At 38.2% G+C, this 24,771-nt stretch overlaps 1 protein-coding gene across 1 annotated transcript in view; it reads right to left on the bottom strand.

The window, feature by feature from the left end:
* The window catches only part of LOC149770911 (E3 ubiquitin-protein ligase rnf213-alpha-like), a 512,819-nt gene that overhangs the window by 19,753 nt on the left and 468,295 nt on the right, over positions 1 to 24,771 (bottom strand). The window contains exons 63-67 of the mRNA XM_089948996.1: positions 22,067 to 22,164; positions 12,452 to 12,509; positions 11,574 to 11,779; positions 6,578 to 6,719; positions 1,241 to 1,303 (exon numbers count right to left, since the gene is read on the bottom strand). Of these exons, the coding sequence (XP_089805122.1) occupies positions 1,241 to 1,303; positions 6,578 to 6,719; positions 11,574 to 11,779; positions 12,452 to 12,509; positions 22,067 to 22,164 (567 nt within the window). The remainder of the gene's footprint in view (positions 1 to 1,240; positions 1,304 to 6,577; positions 6,720 to 11,573; positions 11,780 to 12,451; positions 12,510 to 22,066; positions 22,165 to 24,771) is intronic.

The raw sequence follows: 24,771 nt of genomic DNA, 5'->3' as shown, positions 1-24,771 counted from the left end.
CAAGTATTTTAGGAAATCTTAAAGCAAATATTCTATGACTGTGACCCTGACCATTAAGACTAAAAATCTGTATACATTTCACTCAATGAATTGATTGACTTAGCTTTATCATGATTCAACCAATTGTGAATATAATTTATCAAGAGTTTAGGAAATAATGCAAATTTTCTGTTATTGTTTTATAACTCCAGCTGTTCAATGACTGGAACAAGTTCAAATTCTGCTCAAGTATGTTCAAGTTTGCAAGGTACTTTAATATGGGCAAATTAAAAAATGTAGAGAGAGAAAGTTCATGTTCATTTAGTAATGCTTTATGTTTTTAAAGTTGTATACTTTGCAATCTTGTTACATTACATAAATCAGCACCTTTATTTTGCATTTATTTATATGTACCATAATTGTAATAATTAAATGGATACAACTATGTGTTCTCGTATCATTTGCAAAAGTTATCTTATCAAAGACTGTTTAGATGCATGTGGCTGATTTCAAGTTAAAACCTGGATGACATGGAAGCTGACTAAAGAAGACATGTGAGTGGACACAAAACTCCCTAGAAAAAAGACCATTCTGGAAGGGAATGAAGTAATGTTTACAGTACAGACCCATGTACAACATGGAAATAAAAACAAAACAAAGAACAGCATGGGATAATTGCAGGCACCTTACTTACAATATCTGACAGACTGAATTAGTGAACAGTCATTTGAGCTCATTTGTCAGTCAAGTCTAGGATATATTACTCATTTGTAAGTCAAGTCTAGGATATATTACTCATTTGTCAGTTAAGTCTGGGATATATCACTCATTTGTCAGTCGAGTCTGGGATATATCACAGTTTGGATCTCCATGTAAATGTCATGGGCAAATTCAAATCCGTCACTGATATGAATGCAAAGATATTTTCTCTAACCATAATGTTTCCACCAATAAGGGCCATGTCAGGGATTTATGAAAATGTACTGAGACAATTTTTGAGGGAAAAATAAGGTCATAACAAATTCTAAGCAACATAAACTGAATACTTTGATAATGATGACATCCAATAGTTAATCTAGTTATTAAAATCTGGTAAATGTTCTTGCAGAGAACAAACAGTTACTCCTTGCAGCTGTTTACATGATGCATCTATATCGACCATGAATAGTTCTGATGGTGTCTCAGTTATAAAAAAGTATTTGATGTTCAAACTGATAAAGAGAAATCTATGAACATAATTAAACACTTGTTTCTATCTTACTTAAATTTTCCCTGACAAGGTCCCAAACCTCTGCATACCCATCCAGTAATTTTGGAAGTTCATCTGTAAAAAATAAGAAGAAAAAATATACTTATCTCCGTACAAGATTGTACAAATGGTTGTCATTGGTCTATACAGACAAATGCAAGAGCAGCTGGCCATGAAATAGGAGTCAGTAAGATGTTTTATGTAAGAATTATTCCAATGCTGTTGCTTAAATATGTTAAGAAAACTATCATTTGAAAGTTTGTTGAATTTCTGTATCGTCATTCATATCTGACGGCACATCTTGATCATTGTGTCCAATATGGAAAAGCCCTTATATGCCAGGATGCTTTCTACCATAACTGGCAAAATTCTGTTTAGTGATAAAGCTGTCATAATCTTCTTCTATTTTTAGTAATTGTACTATATTTGTAGTTGAAATGGCATCACTTCCATAAAGCTTGAAAGACCTTTCTGCCCTTGTACGTCCGTCAAATTTACTCAAATGCGGCTGAGTGTTTTTAAGAATGAGTTTCAAGATTTTAGTTTTAGAATCAGTGGATACACTGTAGTTTCACTGATTTTCATGGGGCACCATTTTGTGTGGATTTCAGTTTTGCTCCAAACCACAAATTTAAAGACTCATATAAAAATTAGCTAGAGATGATAAAGTAACCCACTGCCCCATTTTCTTACTGCATTTCCTAAATGTATTTGTTAAATCAACATCATTTCTGTAATCTGCTAATAAAATATTAGCTTTTACATGTGTTTATTTGAACCCTTAAGAAAAAGAATCATGTTGTATTTTATATTGTTTCAATGCACATGTATCTATTTGGTATCTGGTAGTTGTAATACTGCTGTCACAATCTTCTTCTATTTTCATTAATAGTACTATATGCTTAATCCAATGAGACTTTAAAAATCCTAGTGCTATTACTTGAAGCACAAACACCAGGTGAATAAACTAATAACATGACTTCACTAATTTTCACGGAAATAAAACTGAACCAGCAACATGTTTAATCAAGTCTGCTGGTACAGTGGGACCCCGCTATAACGCGCTCCGTTATAACGCGAATTCGGATATAATGCGGTGGTGGCGTGGCTCCCAAAATTTCATATACATGTATTATTTTTTTTGTGCACAAAAAATTTTTTCTTAAAAAAAAAAAAAAAAAAGGACGAAAAAAAACGTTAAAAGTTGCTCATCATTTTGGGATAGAGATCGCATATGAATAAAAAATGCAAGACGATCGTGGCTTGGCTCCTGAAATTTTATATGTATTTTTCTCGTATATGAAAAAGTATTTTTCTCATTCACGAAAAAGTACTTTTTCGTTCTTCTTAAAAGTAAGAAGAAGAAAAAAACGCATAAAAAGTTTATTCTAGGATCGTGTCGGTCTTTGCCAATGTCGCAAACTTGGATTGTTTTTCCTTATTGGCTACAAAACAGACCATGTGGCTTTTTAATTTCTTGGCGACATTGTTGGCTGTTTAAACTTTTATATACAACCATTGGTTTGGAGTGCAGAAATTCAGAGGCCCCATGAAAGGAAGCCGCAAACTAGATATAAAATACACTGAAATTTATCTATTGTTACATAAACAAATTCTTTGTCTATACTGACAAAACATCTAAACGGTTCATTGTTATATCATAATCCGCTTATCCTGACATCTAGCATGAGTTCTGTATGTTATGAAATATCCGCTTTTTTGTTGTTGACATTTCTGGTAACGGAGATCAACTAGACGAGGCATTCTCTCGTAATCTGTCTTTCATCGGATTTTCGGCCGCTCTCTAGTAATTAATATATTTACAAAGACTGGCATTTGTGTGTGGATGGTAAGTAAAATTCCTCTTCTTTTCACTCAGAATTAAATCCTTCAGAACACTCATATTTTCTGTAATAATCCATGTCATCAGAAAACCTGCGTCTCTATATTACGTTGACCCTTTGTTAATTTTCAGACGCATGCATAGAAGGCAGCATCACGCTGCTACCAAATGTAAAAAAAAAAAAAAAAGTATAAAAAATTCTTATTGATTTATTCAGTAGGCATGGAGGGACAGTAACTAGAATAGTATAAACGACGGCCAATTCCTTTTAAAAATGTGTCCATATAAAACAGTTGCTGAAATTTCAAAGGAAACAGATTACCTTTGAAGCACCGACTGTTATGAAAACGTACTCAGCAAATGGAAAAAATTCCCGTCTCAATCATACAATACAATTATTTGATGTTGCCGCCACAATAAGAAATGGGCATTTGTTTGGTTCTCCAAAGCTGTTCTTTAGCGGCGACTTCAAAAGCGCATGCACCCTTCATCAAAGAAAGCCGACTACAATTTTCAGTAACAGCAAAGAAGTTTTCTTCAAAGGAAGTCAGTACCATACTTAAATAAAAGTGATGGAATCTGATGGATTTTTGCATTTTCCAACGTGACTGGAACGCTTTAACTGTGCTGTGCAAGTTTACTTGTTGTAGGGAAAAAGTTTATGCCAACGGCGGCTTAAAACGCAAACTAACTTTTACCGACTTCGAACTGTGCTTCGTCATTCGTTACGTGATTGTGCTATGTTTTTCCTCTGAATTCAGACCAATATGACCTGTTACAAAATTAACGAATATTTTCCATGGAATCACTTGTATTGTGGATTCAATGTATATGATGAGGTTCGCAGGTGAGTACACTGCGTTGATACTCTATTCATGCTATACATTAGACATTTATATATAAACAGCATTCACGTATATGTACAAATTCATGGTTCTCTAAATAAAGTAAACTATTATATGATGTATTCTCTCTTTTCACTACAGGTGTATTTCTCATTTAATATGCATTAATTCAAGATAGCAACTGTGCCAATGAAGTACGTATTTTTTTACTGCCCGCATTTATCTCCCACCCCCCATTTTTACGAGGGGGGGGGGGTACATTTTTTCCAGCTGACTTGGTTGCATATAACGCGGTTCGGTTCATAACACGGTCAGATTTTATGGCTCCCAACTACCGTGTTATAGCAGGGTCCCACTGTACAAACAAATATTTGTCACATAAATAATGCTGAAATTGTTGAATAAGCAAGTCCAGCATTCTCAAATATTAGGTCTGCTCTTTGACACAATGCAAAAGCCATAATTAGCCATTCAGCATGAATCAGCTTGATTTGATGAATTTGTTAAAGTCTAGTGGCTGAAGATGGTTTGCACTTGAGGCACATTCAAACAAAGGATTGCCATTGTTTTTCAATTCAGTCAGCAGCTTTGCACTTTGATGGGTACTGGACACATAAAAAGTTGATAGTGCTAGCTAACTGCCTTGAACAAGGGGCAGCTGGTCACATGTTTGGTTCACACATGGATGACACTATATGAACTGATGAGGAAGCAAGTTGAATTGTACCCCTTCTATGCCACTGTTAAAGCCATGGTCATCAGAAAGTAACTGATGGTACAACTTTATGCAAAGTGTTTTAAGGACAAGATCAATCACATGCACTTTAATAACCAATTAGATTAGTGTTGTTGGCTGTGGCGGCTCCCTTAGATGTCGACTGTAAGTGATTCATCTTGACAGGCATTTGATTTGTGATCATACAGGTGGTAATATTGTGATCATACAGGTGGTAATATTGTTTTAACCAATGAAGCAGCCACCATTTGTTATTGGCATGATTTTGTTCATTTTCATTCTGGGGTATGTGTACAGGTTAATCCATGAAATTAAACTACTACATAATATTAGAAAATTGTAAAATCCAAAACCATGAATTTAAGTACCCAAGAAAATGTATGTGTGTCTTTGTTTTTTTTAAAAAGTTATTTGTTAATTAAAACCAATAAAACTGTGACATGAAAATAAATGATAGACTGGCATAATCTGTATAAAACTGAAAGGTATTTATTGCAAGATGCTTACCGGCCAAATTTTCTTCAATTATGTTAAGTGGTTTTGAGACAACATTTAACAGTTTTTCTAATTTTAGTCATAGCATCACATTTGATCAGATCAGCATCATTTGTGTGACATGAAACCCCATTTGGCCAGTATACATTTTGTCAATTAGTTCAATTCTATTTAGTGGTTTTTAAAGTTTTTGTTTATAGGTTTATCTTGTTTTAGTAATCGTGGCAACAGTTGATGGTGGATTGGTATTATTTTGAGAAAATGGAAAACCATTAACGTAAAGAGTATTTTCTTTTAAATTCTGGTCAGATTCTGCAAGCACTTTTGAGAAGGTGTGTAAGTAAATGTGATCATGGATAAGTGTGTGTTTTGGATTGTTTAACGTAGTTTTGATAATTTTAGCCATATCGCTATGATGCCTGCAATGTGACAGTTTATAGTCATGTCTAGCACTAGGGAAACATACTGCAAACATGTAGCATCATGTCCCACCCAGTCCTAACATTAACCTCTTAATGCTGAACACCAAGTCAGACAACTGCTAGTACCATATTTATAAGTCTCTGGTATGACTTGACTGGGATTTGAACCTGTGACAGCCCGCATCCGAGGCAGACACTCTAATCACTAGGCCACCAGAGCAGTCATGGTGGATAAGCATCATTTGCATAAATCTTAAAGCCTTTATGTTAGGATGCCTTCTGTCATATTGGTCAAATTCTGTTCAGTGGTTGTTTCAAAAAAAGTTGTTTAAAGATTTTTCTGTTTATAATAACAACATCCATATGTGAAGGTGGATCAGCATCATTTGCATACATTTTCAAGCCCTTTCTGTCAAGATGCTTTCTGTTAAATTCACTCAAATTTTGTGGGTGGCTTTTCAGAAGTAATTTCACGGTTTCCCTTTTAAAGTACTGTGGACAACAAAACAGCATCATTTTGACCGTTTTGAGAATGAGCTGTTTAAAGATTTTGCTATTTTTAACAGTAGCCATATCTGAAGAAGGACTGGCATCAATTCAGCACATCTGAGGACCTTCATGTCAGCATGCTTTCTGTTAAATTTGGTCAATTTCTGTTTAGCAGTTTTTGAGAACAGTTTGCTTTAAGGTTTTTCAGTTCTTAGTAATGGCAGCCATTGGAAGATGGATTGCATCAATTAAACAAATTTGAAAGGTAGGGATGCTTCCTGTAAAATGATGTGCAACTTTATCAGGCAGTTTTTGAGAAGTTTTAAGTAGCCATTGTGAATGGATGACAGATGCCATACAATGGAATACTGACAAAGAAACATACCATAAACTCACAACAATGTGACAATTATTATTTGTACATGTTATCTATTATTGCTTCTATACTAATAAAGAAAAAGGGAGATAATCATACAGGTGGCAGCGTGAGTTTTTGTATTTTCAATGCATGGTACAAACCTCCATCGGACTGATTTCTGAGCATCTCTACTGTGATGGTGGAGGCTTCAGCACGATCCAGCTTTCTTTGATATTTCTGGAACAGGATTCTCTGCAACTTCAAGATGCTGGGAAGGTAGCGAATTGCCCGCAAATGGTGCTCCTATGGCAAAAAGAAATCATTAATTAGGACATTAGTCTTGGATCTTAATGTGGCTCAAATTTCATCAACATGTCTTCAAGACTAGATTTAAGACATTTGATTGGTAAATGTTCTGTGGACTTGTGCTTACCTTTTTTATTTAACATTGTTCAGATTGTTTTCAAGCCTTATCCTCAATACTGTAAAAGTCAAAAAATGGCAATATTAAGCTGCCTCTGTTTTACAGAAAACTAAAGTAACTGTAGAAAGATACAGAACACAGTTGTCCTATACTTCCAAATCAAGAATCAATATAGCTTGGTTTTGTGTTCTATGGCATGGCAACAATAGCATGTTATTAATGCCAAGGCAACTGAAGTAAAGTGCCATGCCCAAGGGCACATCGTGTATGCTGACCATGGCTTATCCAATGGCAGAATTTGAACTAACACCTTTTTGGTCACAAGTCCTGCATGCTAACCATGGGCCGCACAATTCACCCAAAACCACACCGAACCTGCCCAAATCAACTAAAACATGATGTTAGAGTATTATTTTGTAGAAACAAACAGATTATGTTTTCACTTGGAACATACTGACAAGGTCTTTTTTGACCTGATAACCAGCATTGGTGATGAATCCAGCAAAATCTGTCTCCCATTTCATTTCCATCCAATGTAAATAATAAATGCAGCATAATTTGCTTTCTGTTTCTAAAAAATAGTACTGAAAAAGTGTAATCCATATACAGGTAAGTGTAAGACATAATTAGGTGAAAAAATGCAAAAACCATAATGGTTGGTATGTATGCCAAAGAGGGAGGGCATTAGGAATCAAACCTAGTACTGCAGTGGTGCAAAGGTTGGTCTCGTGACCATCCTGTTAAGGCCACTGAGGTTTGAAAATATATTTGCATAAAATTAAAAGCTGATTAAAAAAGGATGGGGCTTTTAAATATAGTGATAGTTCAAACAGTAAAATACTGTTAGAAAATGCAAGTATGTGATTTTCAAGAACCTGGTTGATCTTTCTTTTATATTGACTGTTAAGAATGTAGTGTTAATTCCACAATCATACATTCTTGAAAGTAGGCCTTGGATATGGTTATCTTTTATTACACCAAGAAATGAACAAGATCATCATCCAATATAAAATTATTCCATGGACTGAAAGGAGTTTACTTTACCATGTTTATACCATCTTTTTATCTTCCTGTGCATGAAAATATTAAACTGGAACAAGGTGTTTACTTCTAAACATGAATCCACACATCAAAAGGAGCACCCATCCAGAAGCCATCAATCTATTGACTGGTTGGTACACGTTTAGAGAAAAATATCAGAGTCTCAAGTCTGAAAATTAGGTCAGAGTGATCAATTTTCAGTGTAGCAGAGTACTCATGCAACTAAAATAAATAAATTCCTTTGTACAAGGTCCTCAAGGGAGATTAGTTCTTAGCTAATTGTGTTACCCTCTTTGATGCATCAACACAAGTTTTCATAAGCATAGATGAAATAGGGTCTAAGATACTGATGGTTTAATAAACAGATATATAAAAATAAAGTTATTCAAGTGTGAATATATGGTCACATTGACCTAGTGTAGGTATGGTAGAGTTACTCTCATTAAGATGCATCCACATACTAATTTTCCTGAGTGTGAAAGGCCTCAATATATTAAGGGTGTAACAAACAAATTTCTGAAAATTCATAAGTCACACGAGTATTAACATTAAGTCAGACTTTACCTACACTGATGTCTTTTTCCTAATAAATTCAAATTCCTACACAAGCAAATGGGCATGTTTTCAAGTTCTGTTGGCCTACATTTCAGTTGGCTGGAATGCAATGGAAGTTGGGAATAATGAAATCAGTTAAAAGGATCATAAGAATCTTGAACAAAACAAAGCTATCTAAACACTTTCTTCAATATTAATATATTTATTCATTTCATTAAAGAAAGATACTTTTATTTAACCCAATTTCGGCATTCCCGGCTTCCATTGCTTTCCAAAGCATATTAGAGTTATCCCCACGTTGATTGCGCATAGGTTTAAAAAAGATTTTGGATTGTGCTTCATTTTAAAAAAAACATTATGTCCCGTCTCCCAAGATTAACAAAAAAAAAATTGTAAAAATAAAATAAAAAAAAAATGAATTTTTACAAGAAAAAACTTTTCAAAATGGCTGTATGGCTGTACACTGATGAAAACGAAGAAAAAAAAATGCTGGTCAAATGGACTGTCATTTTCAAACTGGCATTCTCTTTGGGGCTCTCATTTTATATAGTTTAATATAAATTTCAATTTGGCATTTTCCCCCAATCGGCTATTCATATGCTATACTAAGAATGTCAAGGTCATGCCTGTTTAATACATTTCTTTTGCAGTTTTAAAAAGGAAAAAAAAAAAGAATACTTTCTTCATGCTGGGATCAGCCTAGCTCTATTCCACTAATCTGGGATCAACCCAGAATACACTCTGATGCGGGGATCAGCCTTGCATAGATTTAGTTGAGATGGGATCAGCCCAAAATACAATAGCATGCTGGGATCAGCCTTGCAGATAGTCTACTTAAGCTGGGACCAACCCAGAATACACTTGAATGCTGGGATCAGCCTACCACATAGTCTACTTAAGCTGGATCAGCCTAGCAGAGTCTACACAGGGATCAATCCAGAATACACTCTGATGCAGGGATCAGCCTTGCATAGATTTAGTTAAGATGGGATCAGTCATGCTGGAATCAGCCTAGCTCTATTCCACTAATCTGGGATCATTTCAGAATACATGCTGATGTGGGGATCAGCTTTGCATAGATTTAGTTCAGATGGGTTCAGCAGCCCAGATTACAATAGCATGCTGGGATCAGCCTAGCACACATAGTCTACTTAAGCTGGGATCAGCCCAGAATACACTTGAATGCTGTGATCAGTTTAGCACATAGTCTACTTAAGCTGGGATCAGCCTAGCAGTCAATGCAGGGATCAACCCAGTGTATACTCTGATATGGGGATCAACCTTGCATATATTTAGTTGAGATGGGATCATTCATGATGGAATCAGCCAAGCTCCATTCCACTAATCTGGGATCAACCCAGAATAAACTGATGTGGGGATCAGCCTTGCATAGATTTAGTTCAGATGGAATCAGCCCATAATACCATAGCATGCTGGGATCAGCCTAACACATAGTCTACTTAAGCAGGGACCAGCCCAGAATACACTTGAATGCTGGGATCAGCCTAGCTCATAGTCTGCTCAAGCTGGGGTCAGCCTAACACAGTCTATGGAAGCTGGGATCAGCCCAGCATATACTTTAATGCTGGGATCAGCCTAGCACCAATTATACTTGAGCTGGGATCAGCCCAGAAGGCACTATAATGCTGGGATCAGCCTAGCATAGATTTACTTAAAGATGGGATCATTCCATCAGAATACACTATTATGCTGAGATCAGCTTAGCGCATAGCATACCTTAAAATGGGATCAGCCCAGAATACACTCAAATGCTGGGATCAGCCTAGCACCAATTTTACTTGAGCTGGGATCAGCCTAGCACTGATTCTACTTGAGCTTGGATTAGCCCAGCATACACTGTAATGCTGAGATCTGCCTAGCACTGATTGGGAGTTGTAGTCTAGCCCCCAAAGAGAGATTCAAATATTTTAAATATTTTAATTAAGTATTGATGTTATTTTAGTTATGATGTTGTTGTAGAATATTGGTACATTGTTTACGTCCTTGATGTTTTTTGTTTCTAAAATGGTGGTGGGGTGGGTTTACTTACAAATTGAAAGGCTACATGAATAGTTTAGAAAGGCCACCCCCACCCCCTTATAAAGTTACTTTCCTGCTGCAGAAGGAGTGGCTTTATAAGAGGGTGACCACTATACTAAGTTTGGTTGAGATTTCCTGAACAGTTGACAAACTGACAGTGATATTATCTCCACCACATTAAATACAAGGATGATAAACAGACACTTGGACAAAAAAAATTAAAATATTGAAACTTGGTGAAATGTGAACAGTACATCAGATCTAATGAGAGTACCAGATTTCATTTTGATATCTTAAATTGTTTTGCATTTATCTCTATCACCCAAAAATATGTAGATAATGGTTGGATTGACAAATACAATAAAAATATTGAAACTGGAGAACAGTAAATAGAAATGTCACATCTGGACCATCAGTCCAAAAAGAGATCGCTTTTACAGTTCTGAAGTTATGCTCCAGAAATGACAGTGATGATGGATGGATAGATGAACAGATAAATGAAAGAAAACAAAATATTTAAAAACTCAAGAATTGCGAATAGCAGAAGACATACCTGGACAACTAGACTAATATGTGTATCAAGTTTCATAAAGATATCTTATACGGTATTTGAGTTTTGCCTTGGAAGTAAAAGAGTGGATAAAGAGTGGATAATATATGGATGGATGAATGAATGAATGGATGGATTGATGGACAAAGACAGACAAACATTTAAACTGAAGAAGAGAATAGCAAAAGTCACATCAGACTCTCCAGTCCAATATGTATTGCAAGTTTCATAGAGAAAACTTTATAGTTTGAACATTATGATCCAGAAATGAAAATGTGGATGATGGATGGAAGGACAACAAAACAAAACAGAAATACTGAAACTGAAGATTTTTGAATCAGTCTCATGTATATGTGATGGGAAGAACTCTAAGGTATTCAAGATTATCATTTTCAAATTAGAGTCTAATTTTTGTTGTTGATATTTTTCTTTATTTCAATGTCTGGACAAATTATGTGGCCCCCAGAAACCCATATAAATTAACAAATGAATATTGATTTCTTAATTATGAGGATTCTACCAAATATTTTCCCAAAAAGTGAAATACCTCTTTTAGGAAGAGCTGTAAAACTATATGTTGTCTCTGAGCTTCCTTTGTGCCTGTCATCCGAACCTCAAACTCATGACGTAGATGGTCCATGGTGATCTGTGATCGAAAGCGCCACATTACAGGATTTTCCTGTAGCATTTCCATTGGAGTTGTCTCCTGTGGTTGCGTGATTTCATAAAGAAGACACAGCAGTGGATCTGAACCTGCAATAATTAATGATAGCAGAATAAAAATCATACTAACATCAAGATGGCTAATTATTTTTCTAATAAGTAAAAGTGTGGAGGGCATGAACCTGCTTTTCTTACGACTACTCAAAGTTCACCCCACTTACATACCTAATATATATTCCTTAAATCCCCATATTTGTGAAACAAGTAAAAATTTTAAAATAAATCTGTACATTGAAATATAATTGATACACTCACTAGCATTGAGAAAAAGTAACATAAAATTATGCAACCATGTACTCAGCCATTTGTCAAAAAGATAGGACAAGATCAATGGGTCCTGACTGTTTTAAAAGTATAGGGCCAACAGGATGTCAGGTATTTCTGTTTTAAATATTTTAGGGAGATTTATTTTTCTCCATGTTGTTTGTGTCCATGACAGAAAGTGAAAACTTTGGAAATTGGAGTTCTACTAAACTTTTCTCCTCTTCCATTCATTTTTACAACACTGTTCTCAGAAATAAAAATATATATAAACTTTTTAAACACATGTCACTTAGGTGATGTCTTTTTATGGGCACAATAAAGAGAGAGAGAGAGAGAGAGAGAGAGAGAGAGAGAAAGAGAGACAGAGAGAGAAAGAAAGAGAGATCGAGTGAGTGAGTGATAGAGATAGAGAGAGAATCCATTAAATATAAAATGTACCAAGTCTTTTATCTTCAGCTAGTTGTTGGTTGCAATCTTTCAACAAAACCTCCATTTTCTATGTAATAAAAAAAGAACAAGATTAATAATTCCTTCATTAACCAAGATTTAAAAACCAAAATGTCCAATTTTCATTAAAATATGCAAAAATGAACAAAAATAACAAGATCATAATGCAATAGCCTCCCTTTTCTTCAGTCTGCATTTTATTTAGCTAGAAAGTTAAATACTAAACAGTGACATCAATCTAAAAAAAATTAAACATTTACCCTCATCATGGTTCCCATGCTTTTCTAAATATAAATTTCCAGATCTTTTCCAGGAAGAAATTAATTTTTCAAGGTTAACATATGACCATTACTGAATGGAATTAAAGAACATTTTGGATTACAAAACATGCATTTTCCAAATATGAAGATGTTTCTCTTTCAAGACTGTCGAAAATATATGTCAGAAAAGATGATCATATACAAAACAACAAAATGAGTCACGTGAAACAAATCTGACTATATTACTATAAACTGGCATTTAAAGCCATTTCAATGTATAGAATACAAATTCTAACTTTACTTTTCTGACATGCATTATGTTGCTACATGGAAACAACATAATGAGCATAAATTATTTTGTTTCCTTTCAAACCTTTAATTCTAAAGAATTCTAGAGCAATATATGTGCATGTTATACAAAGTAAACATTTCAAAATATTAGAATCTTACCTTGTAACAAAAAAGTTTAACCCTGAATTTATGTGTGCCAATAAAATCTCAAGCAAGATTTTTCAACCAACCTAAACTTCTTAAGATGATCTGGTTAAAAATTATATCATTTAAAGATATTTACAAAAGGATTGATTTAAATGTTGACAAAATACCTTCAAAATTATATTGTTGTATAAAAGAGTACTGAATTTTCTGTAAAATCAGCTGGTCTTCTTGTAGTTCAATAAACCAGTCTCAAAACCTGTATTGATACATGGGCTCTTATCGTTTCTTAATATATAGCAAAAGGGACGACAATTTCCCATTTTTCCTGCATTCTATTTAAGATCTGAAACCAGCTCAGAGAGTTGACATTTTTCTAATCTGTGTTTCCTCCGAATATTCCAACCCCATTTTTCACATTTGGACATTTAGGATGGAGTGTGGGTTCAGAGCAATTACATATAAAAAATTTGGAATCTGCCACCACCGTAAGATAGCTTACCAGCGGGCCTAGCAAATTTTAGCTATGTTATATTGACTTATACCTGCATGAAATTGATAGAAAAATTACCGTATTTATTTTCTCAAAAATGGCAAGTATTATATTCATTGACTTTAATCCGGTAACAGACTGGATGAAACCAATTACATATAAAAAATTTGGAATCTGCCACCACCATAAGATAGCATACCAGCGGGCCCAGCAAATTTTAACTATGTTATATTGACTTATACCTGCATGAAATTGATAGGAAAATTACCATATATATTTTCTCAAAAATGGCAAGTATTATATTCGTTATGTCTTTAATCTGCACACAGACTAGATGAAACTTGGCATAGATGAAACCAGACCCGGTACTCGCCATTTGCGTTAATAGTCACATCTCTCAAACAAAGACATCGGAAGTCCAATAGTCACATAATATCAACAACAAACTCCTTTTTAATGTCGTTGTACAAAATTTCAATTCTATTATATGAAAGTCTGATAAATTATGCAAAAACCAGAAAGACCATATAATTCTCAACATATTTATTTCAAGAACAACTACAAGAAACTTTGCCAGTCTGATTCATCAAGCAGAGTAGTCTGGTTCCCTGCTTTGTATGCTCCCTGCGTGAGAGCAAATGTCAATGTGGTAGTCACATGATACAACAAAACTCCGGAAGTAGGTCTCAGAATAAATATAGAGAATTTTGTGCTCTTTTGTTTTTGTATTTTTATTACAACCAGTATACGACTTTCATTAAAAAAAATTTCTACAATATTGGAAAAGCAAATTTTTAGTAAATTATGTTTCTCCAAAAATACTTACCCGATCACATTAACGTTAGGGATATAAGCCTGCTACCTCTCGAATCCAGCCCTATTAAAAGACAAAAATTCGTCTTTTCTGTCTATCTAATATAGACCAAAGGGCAATAACTCTTGCCCCTTACCTCCCCTTGCCACCGCCAGGTGTCACTAGTTTTTTAAGCTGAGTGATATATATTATATGAGGATGCTCGCATAGCGGGGTGGTTGGGAGGGTTTTTAAGTAATGTGATTGGGTAAGTATTCTCGGAGAAACATAATTTACTAAAAATTTGCTTTCTCCTTCAAATACGTTCCCCGATCACATTAACGTTAGGAGAACAGGTAATAGGAGGAGGGAATGCTGAGCATCCTACCTCCACCCCGGGTATCTTTTAGGGAATGATGGCTGGATTCCCCATTTGAAAGATAACCCGTTCTCCTAATTTCATCAGCAACACAGCCTAGGGTATCGTGATATGTGATCCCTATATACGGTTAAGAAGATAGTTATTGAAATCTTCTTACCTATGAAATTTCACTGGCGAATCCAGCGAAGCTGATAGGCTGTGCTGATTGTTTTAAATGGGTCTGGTGGTCATCTGGGCTGCAGACACCGGACCTAGCAGATTCAACGTTTGCCTCTGCGAAGCCAAATCTCTGAGATAAAAACTGGAGAAGGTTGACTATGCATGCCAGCCAACAGCTTCTATTATATCTCGGATCGAAACATTGCGTTCGAATGCAAGGCTTGCCGAGATTGCTCTAATCTCATGAGCTGTAATCTTCATGAGGCGACTCTGATCTTGTGAGACCTCAGAGTACGCTGAGCGTATAACCCACTTCAGCCAAGAAGCAAGGGCTTGAGGGGTGATATCCTGTTTACCAGCTTTGACCGGAAGAAAGAGGCGCTTATGTGTGTCCCGACATGCCTTAGTGCATTTTAAATAGTGCTTCAGTGCACGAACAGGATCTTGCATGGCTGTTGCTCTTGACTTATCTATGGAAGAGAGCGAGCGAATGACGATTCTTTGATTGCCAATGGATGGTAACCTATTTTTGGCTACAAAGCCTGGTTGTGTCAGGAGGACCACTGAACCATCTGATCTGAACTGAAGAAAGTTCGGGTCACTGGAAAGGGCATGTAACTCGCTCACCCTGCATGCTGAAGCTAAGGCTATCAAGAAACATGTTTTGTATGATAGTAGCTGTAACGATGTGTGGGCTAAAGGTTCAAATTTGTCTGAATTGAGCCATGTTAAAACCCAGGACAGATTCTGTTTTGGAAACAGGGTGAGGGATTTTGGTTGATTTTAATCAAAATTGGCTAAAAGATCTGATAGATCTTTGTTATGCCCAATATCACATCTACCATGATGGCGGAATGTGTCTGATATCATGGAGCGGTAGCCTTTGATAGTAATTGGGGCCAACTGTTTCTCCTCGAAAGGCCAGAGAAAAAATTCGGCCAGTTGAGGGATTGAGACACTCAAAGGGACGATGTTATTGATATGGCACCAGTCCCTGAAAACACACCACTTTCCCTCGTAAGCCTTCAGAGTGGAGGGCCTTCTTGCTCTTGAGATTCTCTCCACAATGGAAGGTTTAAATTGTTTGTCTCGCAAGGCTGTCTGGACAAGAGCCAAGCGTGAAGAAGAAGACGGTCCGGGCACTAGTGGAACACCCGTGACCATGGTTGTTTGAGAAGATTTGGGCTGGTTGGAATCTTCCTGGGTAGATCTATTGCTAGATCGAGTAGATCAGTGACCCAGGACTTGTTCCATCTGAGAGGGGCAATCAGAATCATCCGACAGTTCTGACCCCTTAACCTCTGGATTATTTTCGGTACCAAAACTGGGGGAGGATAGGCGAATGCCCACAACCCCTCCCAGCTGATTGACAGAGCGTCCACGGCTCAAGCCTCTGGGTCTGGAACCGGACAGACGAAGATGGGCAACTTGCGATTCCACCTTGTCGCAAAAAGATCGATCATCGGATGCCCCCAAAGTGTGCAAATCCGAAGAAAGACTGATTGATGGAGTGACCATTCCGTGTGAATGACTTGACCTTTCCTGGATAGAGTGTCGGCCAAGACATTGAGTCTGCTGGGAATGTGTCTGATTTGTACGTTGATGTGGAGGTTGTCGCACCAACGTAGAAACTGCCAGATAAGAATGCACAGGTATGATGATTTGGTGCCCCCTTGTTTGAGGAGGTAAGTCACCACCACAGAGTTGTCTGACATAATGAGGACAGTTTTTCCTGAGAGTTGATCCTTCCAGAAATGAAAGGCATTGATGACAGCCCTCATTTCTAAAAGGTTGATGTGGAGAGGCTTCTCCCCTGGCTCCCATTTGCCGCTGACTGTAGCGAAGTCTGGCAACAGGTGGGCACCCCAACTGTAGGTACTGGTGTCAGTACATACTGTTATCTCAGCTTGGGGCATCTCCAGAGGAATCCCCATGGACAGCCACTCGGGGTTGTGCCACTGATGCAGGAATGATCGTATCTTGGGCGTGATCATTATTGTTTGATTGAGGGGACTTGAAAAGGGGCGCCATTGTGCTAGTAACGTCATTTGTAAGGGACGCATAAAAAGACGGCCAAGCGGGATCAAGTCCGCCACCGCATTGAATAATCCGAGGAGTTGCAAGAATTCTCTCGCTGAAATCCACGTCCTGTTGGAAACAGACTCAATGAGTTCGGTGATCCGGATTACGCGAGCGCGAGGAAGCCGTACCAGATTCAGATCGGTGAGATCGGTGGACAAAATGCTGGGATGGACGGAGATCGGACTTTTTCCAGTTCACGAGAAAGCCTAGATGATCTAAAAGTGCTAAAAGATCGTTTCTGCCTTTGAGCAGAATAGAACTTACCATATGTTTCTGGAGGATGTCGTCCAAGTAAACTGCTGTCCCTGTAGATGAAGTCGAGCAGAACAGGGTGACGACGCAATCCACAACCTTGGTAAAAGCCTACTGGTTGATGTTGAGGCCAAAGGGTAGGACCTGGAACTGATAAACCGCATCGCGGTAAGCGAATCGGAGAAATTTCCGTGACGCGGGGTGGATAGGGACGTGAAAATATGCATCAGTCATATCTAGTCTGATGGCATACTCATCCCACCGGATGGAAAGACGGATTGATCTTGCCGTTTCCATCTTGAATTTCGGTGGTAAAATGTATTGGTTGAGGCGACTCAGGTCGATGATCGGCCTCAACTTGCCGTTTGCCTTCTGGATAAGAAACAGCCTGGAATAAAACCCCCGGCGATTGCGTTTTTTTTTTTTTTTTTCACAATCTCCACCTCCCGTTTTTCTATGAGCGACCGTATCTCCTGTTGTAGAAAGGTATCCTTCTCCCGATTGGACGGTATGTCCGTGAAGAGGGGAGAGGAGGACAGGGGAGGGGGTTGGATAAATGAAATCCGAAGCCCCTCCGAAATGACCTGGATCACCCAATCGTTCTGAGGAAAAAAGGTGGTCCAGTGGTCCTGAAATTGCAGGAGGCGGCCGCCCACAGGTAGGCTGTACGCGGGTGGTGGGGAGGGTATGTCAACTTTTAGAGTTAGGAGGCTTGAAGACAGAGAAACTTTGTTTCTTACCGCCTCTGTATGGTTGCCTCCTAGCTTGATTAGACTGTGGTCTCCTGGCATTGGGTTGGGATCAATACTGCACATTTGATTGTAAGGATCCCTTGTCCCTGGTCCGCCAATCATCCCTCCGCTGTGGCAGGGGATTTTTTCTAAATGCCTGCGAGGGTTGGGCGGCGAGTTGGAGAGGCACTTCCTGAGCCACCTGTTTCCGAAATCTTCAATTTTTCCTCCAAAGAGTAAAGGTGACCCAAACGGAGTCATCCGTAAAGCCAGAGTATGATGGGGCTTGAGCGATGTGGACCACAGACATGTGTCACGTTGTATCAGGTCTAAGTTGGCAGAAGCAGTCAACGCATTAGCCATGGAATGGTGAGCTGCCCTGTTAATAACTCTAGTAATCCGGGCCGTCGCTTCCCAAGCGTGGTCATTGTCGGATTTTTCTGTGAGTCGGAAAATGGCTAATGAAGCCAAGTCTAACACTGAAGACGTAGCGACTACGTTCCGGACTAGCTTTGACATGGCATGGAACACATTTTTGTCCACTTTGTAAAACAGTGGAGCGGACACGTGAACTGCTGCCATATTTTTGTCCAAGGCTGGAAGATCCGTACTGAAGGCGTCTGAATGAGTTTTGTACCAGCGACATGAGAATGTCGCTGGTACTTGGCTTTCTGAAAAGAACACCTTAGCATTCCCCAGATCACCTATTCGTCCTGATAGACGATCATTGATCTTAATTTTTGCCGACTGGGGAAGGAGCCGGAAGGACGGCGTCTCATCCTCCCCGTCAAGATCTACAGACGCCTTAACTATGTAGTCTTGAGTGGCGGTAGGAGGTGGAGGGCATTCTGAAGTTGCCAACACCCTATAAATTTCTTCCACTGCCGCCTTGAAGCCAAACTCAGTCTGTTCCTTGACACTGTCACTAACTCTCCCTTGTGGATAAGCCATGAACATATGGACGGACGGCCCTGCCGGCTGGTTTGTCTGGCTTGTGGTCGGCCTGAATGTTGGCGACGGTCCTGCTATCACCGGTACCGGCTGCTCCAATGGCCTGGCTGAACGGGCAGATTTCTCACTAAAATCTCTGCCATAGTATTGGTATGTTGCCGGCAGTACAGCTTGACGGACGGATTTATCACTAAGATCCCCGTAAATCATATTTGGTCGGACCGTTTTAGCAATAGGGTCCAGCTGGATGGCCGGTGACGTAGAGGTTGTATAATGAAATGGATCCGATGGATCAGGTAAAAAACCCATGCGTCCTGACTTACAGGCCCAAAGGCCATGCTCGGACATGCGGGGGGACTTACGCCCACTGGGCAGCCTAAAATTGGGGGAACATTCCCCCAAAGAGTCAGAAAAAGCTGTGGAAGCGAGCGAGGGAAATAATGATAATATCTGGCCTGTTGTCAATAGCTGCATCGTCGTTTCCTGGACCAAACGATGCATCTGTTCAAAGGTGGACTGTTGTACCCTGTCAACATTATTTTCCTCCATTGCCGCTGATGTTACTGTGGCTGACGGCCTTTTGCTGCCTTCTGGACTACATCAGCCCACATTTGCTCTGTCCAAGTATTACACATGCTGCATGGTATAGATGATGTACACTTGGTACATACAATACAAGAGTCATGGTTGTCTTCTTTTGCTATGAACTTTTTGCATTTCATGCATTTGGTTGACATCTCTACTGAAACGACGCAAGAAAAGAAAACAAAGCACAAATTAGCAATTCAGCATGTTATTAATTCGCTAATACCACAACCGTTACTAACGGAGTAAGCGAAATTAGTCAGTGTCATGTTAACTCTTAATTGACAACATGAGTTCAGTGATAGCGTGTATAACATGGTCTTCAGTAGACGAAATCCGTAAGGGTGACAAAGTCACTCAATTTTGAAAAAAATTTCAAAATAATGTTTACAACCTGTAGAAGAATGATTGTCCAATGCAATAAATCCAAATTTAACTTCGGATGGTCCAATTTAACGCTAAGATGGCTTGGATTGTTTGGAGGTATAATGTACGTGTTATCAGCACAAGAGAAGCTTAAAAACTAGTGACACCTGGCGGTGGCAAGGGGAGGTAAGGGGCAAGAGTTATTGCCCTTTGGTCTATATGAGATGGACAGAAAAGACAAAAATTCGTCTTTTAGTAGGGCTGGATTCAAGAGGTAGCAGGCTTATATCCCTAACGTTAATGTGATCGGGGAACGTATTTGAAGGAGAAATGAAGGTTTTGAGATTCTGTGTGCTCGTGTGATTAGCAATTGAAATCACTAGTACCAGCTCAAATTTCATCAATGCATTAGTTTTATTGTCTTTCAGAAGATTAAAGACATAACAATTGTAATACTCGCAATTTCTGCGAAAATAAATAATTTTCATATCGATTTTATGTGGGTATAATGCAATTTAACGTTTAAGTTTGCTAGCCCATCCGCTAAGCGGCTATGCTTTAATGCCTACCATGATCTCCTCTTGTGTTGCTAGACTGGTTTTCATACCTTTCATATAAAAAAGGATATGGATATCAAACTGTCTGTGAAACAAAAAGTCTACAGGATGAATCTAATCCACTGAGCGTTTGGATTGTCTCAACAAATTTATTGATGGAAAGCACCCTAATGATCCATACTGCAACCTCCTAATATTCTGCTAGAACTCAATAAATGTAACTCACGATCAGTTCAGTTATGACTCAATTACTGAATTGTTTTGGGCGTCAAGTTGTGGAGGAAAATTCCGGGTTTTTCCTGACTTTTGTCAATATTTGCAAAATTCAAGGACTTTTCACGGTCGGGGAAAAAAATTATCATTTCTCCCGACATTTTTTCCCCAAGTTCCCAGTAGCATTGGAACCCTTCCTAATCTAGGGTGTGGATGGATAGATGCCTGGACAGATACACAGACATCAAAATATTGAGCTTTTCCCAAGGCCGGATTGACATGTGCATTATGGAACCTGGTGTCTTACCTGCATCTTGCATTAATGTATCTCCTCAGTATTTGACTTGTGTATATATCTAGACTTGACAGTACATCACATAACATAGTCAGCCACTTACCTCAATGTCAAGGTCACTAAGGGGAAATGTAATTCTGTGACAAGACAATACCTGAGCCATGCTCCCTGCCTCAAAGTCATGACCTGGACAGTTTCTTGTGCACTCAATGACCCTTCTGCTCTCAAGGTCAAGATCACAACAAGGGATAATACAAGTCAGTGGCCTGTTTCTTTATCCAAGATTTCACTTTCTAACCCCTACTGATAATCTGGTAACAATTTAGCCAGATCAGCAATTTATCATTCAATAATCCATAGATCAAAGGTCAAGATGCCAAAAGCAAAAAATTGTAGAAGGTTGGGTTAAAAAAGTTTTCGCATGATCACAACCAATCAGTAAAGAGAATATTGCACAATAATTTCATGGGTTTATTTGGACCAATCACATAAAGTTATATTTTAACTTGACTGGTAATATCAAAAATATGAAACTGCACGTACTATAAGAAAACTATACCTACTATGTGATAAAACAGATTATCAAGTGCCACTTGCAGTATTTTTCTTATATATTGCAATGGGTTATTCTTGCAAGATACATCAATAATGATGAATATATACATGCAGCAAAACTGAGACTCAAACATGGTATATACTGACAGGAGATGTGATCTATCAAAACTTAATTAGATAAAGTGGCATAACATGATTGCCTTTGGATGAAACACTAATTCACTGTAAGTTAACTCAGACAAAAATTATTTCCCATATCGGCACAACCTGAACTGACAAAAGCATATAGGATTCAGCACCTAATGCCAGAAAATTACAAGTGTCCTTGACTACCCAGAAAAGTATGACCAAAAGTTCTGATCACAAATTTAGTGGAGTAAACACCATCTTTGATTCAACCACATCCTGATACTATGTCAGTACTCATGAAAAGATTGAAATACTGAAGGTTTGTCCAAAAGTAAACAATTAAAACACACACACACAGAGTTTAATACCTGTAATGCTGGAGCCACATATTTCTCAGAAAACTTCTTTTCCCATTCATTTCTGGTGTCTTTGCTCATCAATCCACATATTTCTTCTCCAATCTTGTCTAAACATTAAAAAAAATTGCACTGAACTTGTTTGTTGTATAAGACATGGGAGGGAATGAAAGGTACAAGTTACAGATTCTGTATATTCATATCAAGATACTGAACAGTTTTGCTTCAAATATAATGGACGAAAGAAATGCAGAAGTTTCACAAAAATTGTGTTTGTTGGACCTGATGATAACATTCTACGGTCCTCCCTGGTATCCCATGACCCTGCATCAGATACCTCTGCATTATATTCCATCTTGACGTATCAGTCTCTAACACTCCACCTTTATCTGCTACTAAGAGAAACCTCCGTATGATAAATAGAACCAAACTAATGCATGCCATCCAAGCTAACTTAACAACTTGCTTACCTCCTACTGCAGAACAACTCCATAACTGCCTGCGTTCATTGCTTGACAAACATGCACCAGCTACCAAGTGCAGAGTATCAATTCAAAAGTGTTCTCCATGGTATAGCAGTGTTAGGGACCAGCTTCGCACTGCTAAAAGATACCGCCGTAAAGCTGAGAGGCTTTTCACCAGACTCACTATTCATAACCAAATCTATGAAGCCTCTAAGAAGAATGTCACAAATATAGTCCATGCAGCGAAATTAGCCCACTACACTACTATGATCATGGACAGTTCCAGCTGCAAAGAGCTCTTCGAGATTACTAACAAGCTAATGTCAAGGAACAAATCTACACTACTTCCAACTACCTTCTCTCCAGTCGACCTTCCGGACATGTTTGCAAATTTCTTCTGTGACAAAGTACAAACCACTGGAGATAAGCTTGACACCAGAATTTCAATCGACGCGTCATCACCATACAGTTGGGATACAGAATTTGAGCGGCAACCATTAGCAGCATTTGAACCTGTCTCTATGGATTTCATACGTCCAATCCTGATGAAGAGTGCACCAAAGTCATGTGAACTTGATCCAATTCCAACATCACTGCTGCTTGAGTGCTTAGATCCAGTATTGCCGTCACTAACTGATGTTATTAATACCTCTCTCTCATCTGGGAAATTCCCATCATTTTTCAAAACTGCCATTGTAAAGCCTCTGCCGAAGAAACCAACACTAGACCATAATGATTTAAAGAACTACTGCCCAGTTTCTAATCTCCCATTCATATCAAAAATCTTAGAAAAGGTTGTTCTATTCCTGCTTGTATCTCATCTGAATTCAAACAGTCTTTTTAGCAATGTACAATCTGCATATCGCCCTTGCCACAGTACTGAAACTAGTCTTCTAAAAGTAGTTAATGACATTCTCTCTGCGATGGATAGCGGAAAGATTACAGTCCTCATCCTCCTTGATTTGTCTGCAGCATTTGACACAATAGACCATGATATATTATTTCACTGTCTCCAGCATGTATTTGGCATTCATGATACAGCCTTACTGTGGTTCAAGTCCTACTTGGTCAACAGAGCACAAATTGTATCTGCAAATGGAATACACTCCAGCCCAGTTGATCTATGTTGTGGTGTTCCACAGGGGTCTGTTCTTAGACCTGTTCTCTTCATTCTGTACACTCAGTCGCTTTTAAGTGTCATAGATCATCATCCAGTGTCTCACCAATTGTATGCTGATGACACCCAAATATGCAAATCTAGCCACCCAACTGAAGTTGATGCTACCATCCAAGATGTAGAGAGGTGCATTTCTGATGTGAAATCATGGATGACATGTAACAAGCTGCAGATGAATGATGATAAAACTGAGGCCATTCTGATCACAACACAAAGACTTTCTCATTCACATCCTTTACCTCAAACAATAAATATCAGCAGCACCAACATTAAATTCACACAATCAGTACGAAAAAAAAGGTGCTACTCTGGACAGTACTCTCACACTGTACCAACGTGTCATGAACATAAGCAAAGCTGCATATCTTGAGCTGAGACGCATCAGCTCAATTCGCATATATCTTTCAGCTGATGGCACTAAAACACTTGTGTGTTCATTAGTACTTTCAAGACTGGACTATTGTAACTAAATTCTGTCTGGTTCATCTCAATATCTGCTCCAGAAACTTCAAAAAGTTCAAAAGACAGCTGCTCGGATCATACTTAGAGTACCACAATCAGAGCACACCTCCCCGCTGCTCTGTACCCTACACTGGCTATCCATTCGATCCAGAATCAAACACAAAATTTGTTCTTTGTGCTACGTTTCACTGTCGGACTCTAGTCCAACATACCTATCCGACCTTACCCATGTGTACACACCAGCAAGATACTTACACTCCTCTTCTGACAATCGTATACTCATTATTCCCACTATGAAAACAAAGTCATATGGACGGCGTTCTTTTGCATACCAGGGCCCAGCAACATGGAATGAATTGCCCACTGAACTCAGACACAAAGATGCAGTGATCACATTCAAGAGTGCTCTCAAAACTCACTTATTTCGACTGCAAGAACAAACTTAAAGACCTAATAATGTTTCCTACCTTAAATATTCTCAGCATGTTTTTAATGTTTTCTAATTTCTTGGTGTTTGTTTTTGTAATCATATCATTGTATGTTTTTTTATCTTATAGGTGTTGTCGAATGTTGTAAAACACTTAGAGCTTCTAAAGATAAGGCGCTATATAAAG

Source organism: Sinohyriopsis cumingii, unplaced genomic scaffold (genome assembly GCF_028554795.1).
Source record: "Sinohyriopsis cumingii isolate HCF-2022 unplaced genomic scaffold, ASM2855479v2 utg002226l, whole genome shotgun sequence".
Lineage (NCBI taxonomy): Eukaryota > Metazoa > Mollusca > Bivalvia > Unionida > Unionidae > Sinohyriopsis > Sinohyriopsis cumingii.
This window is presented reverse-complemented; position numbering and strand designations above follow the sequence as displayed.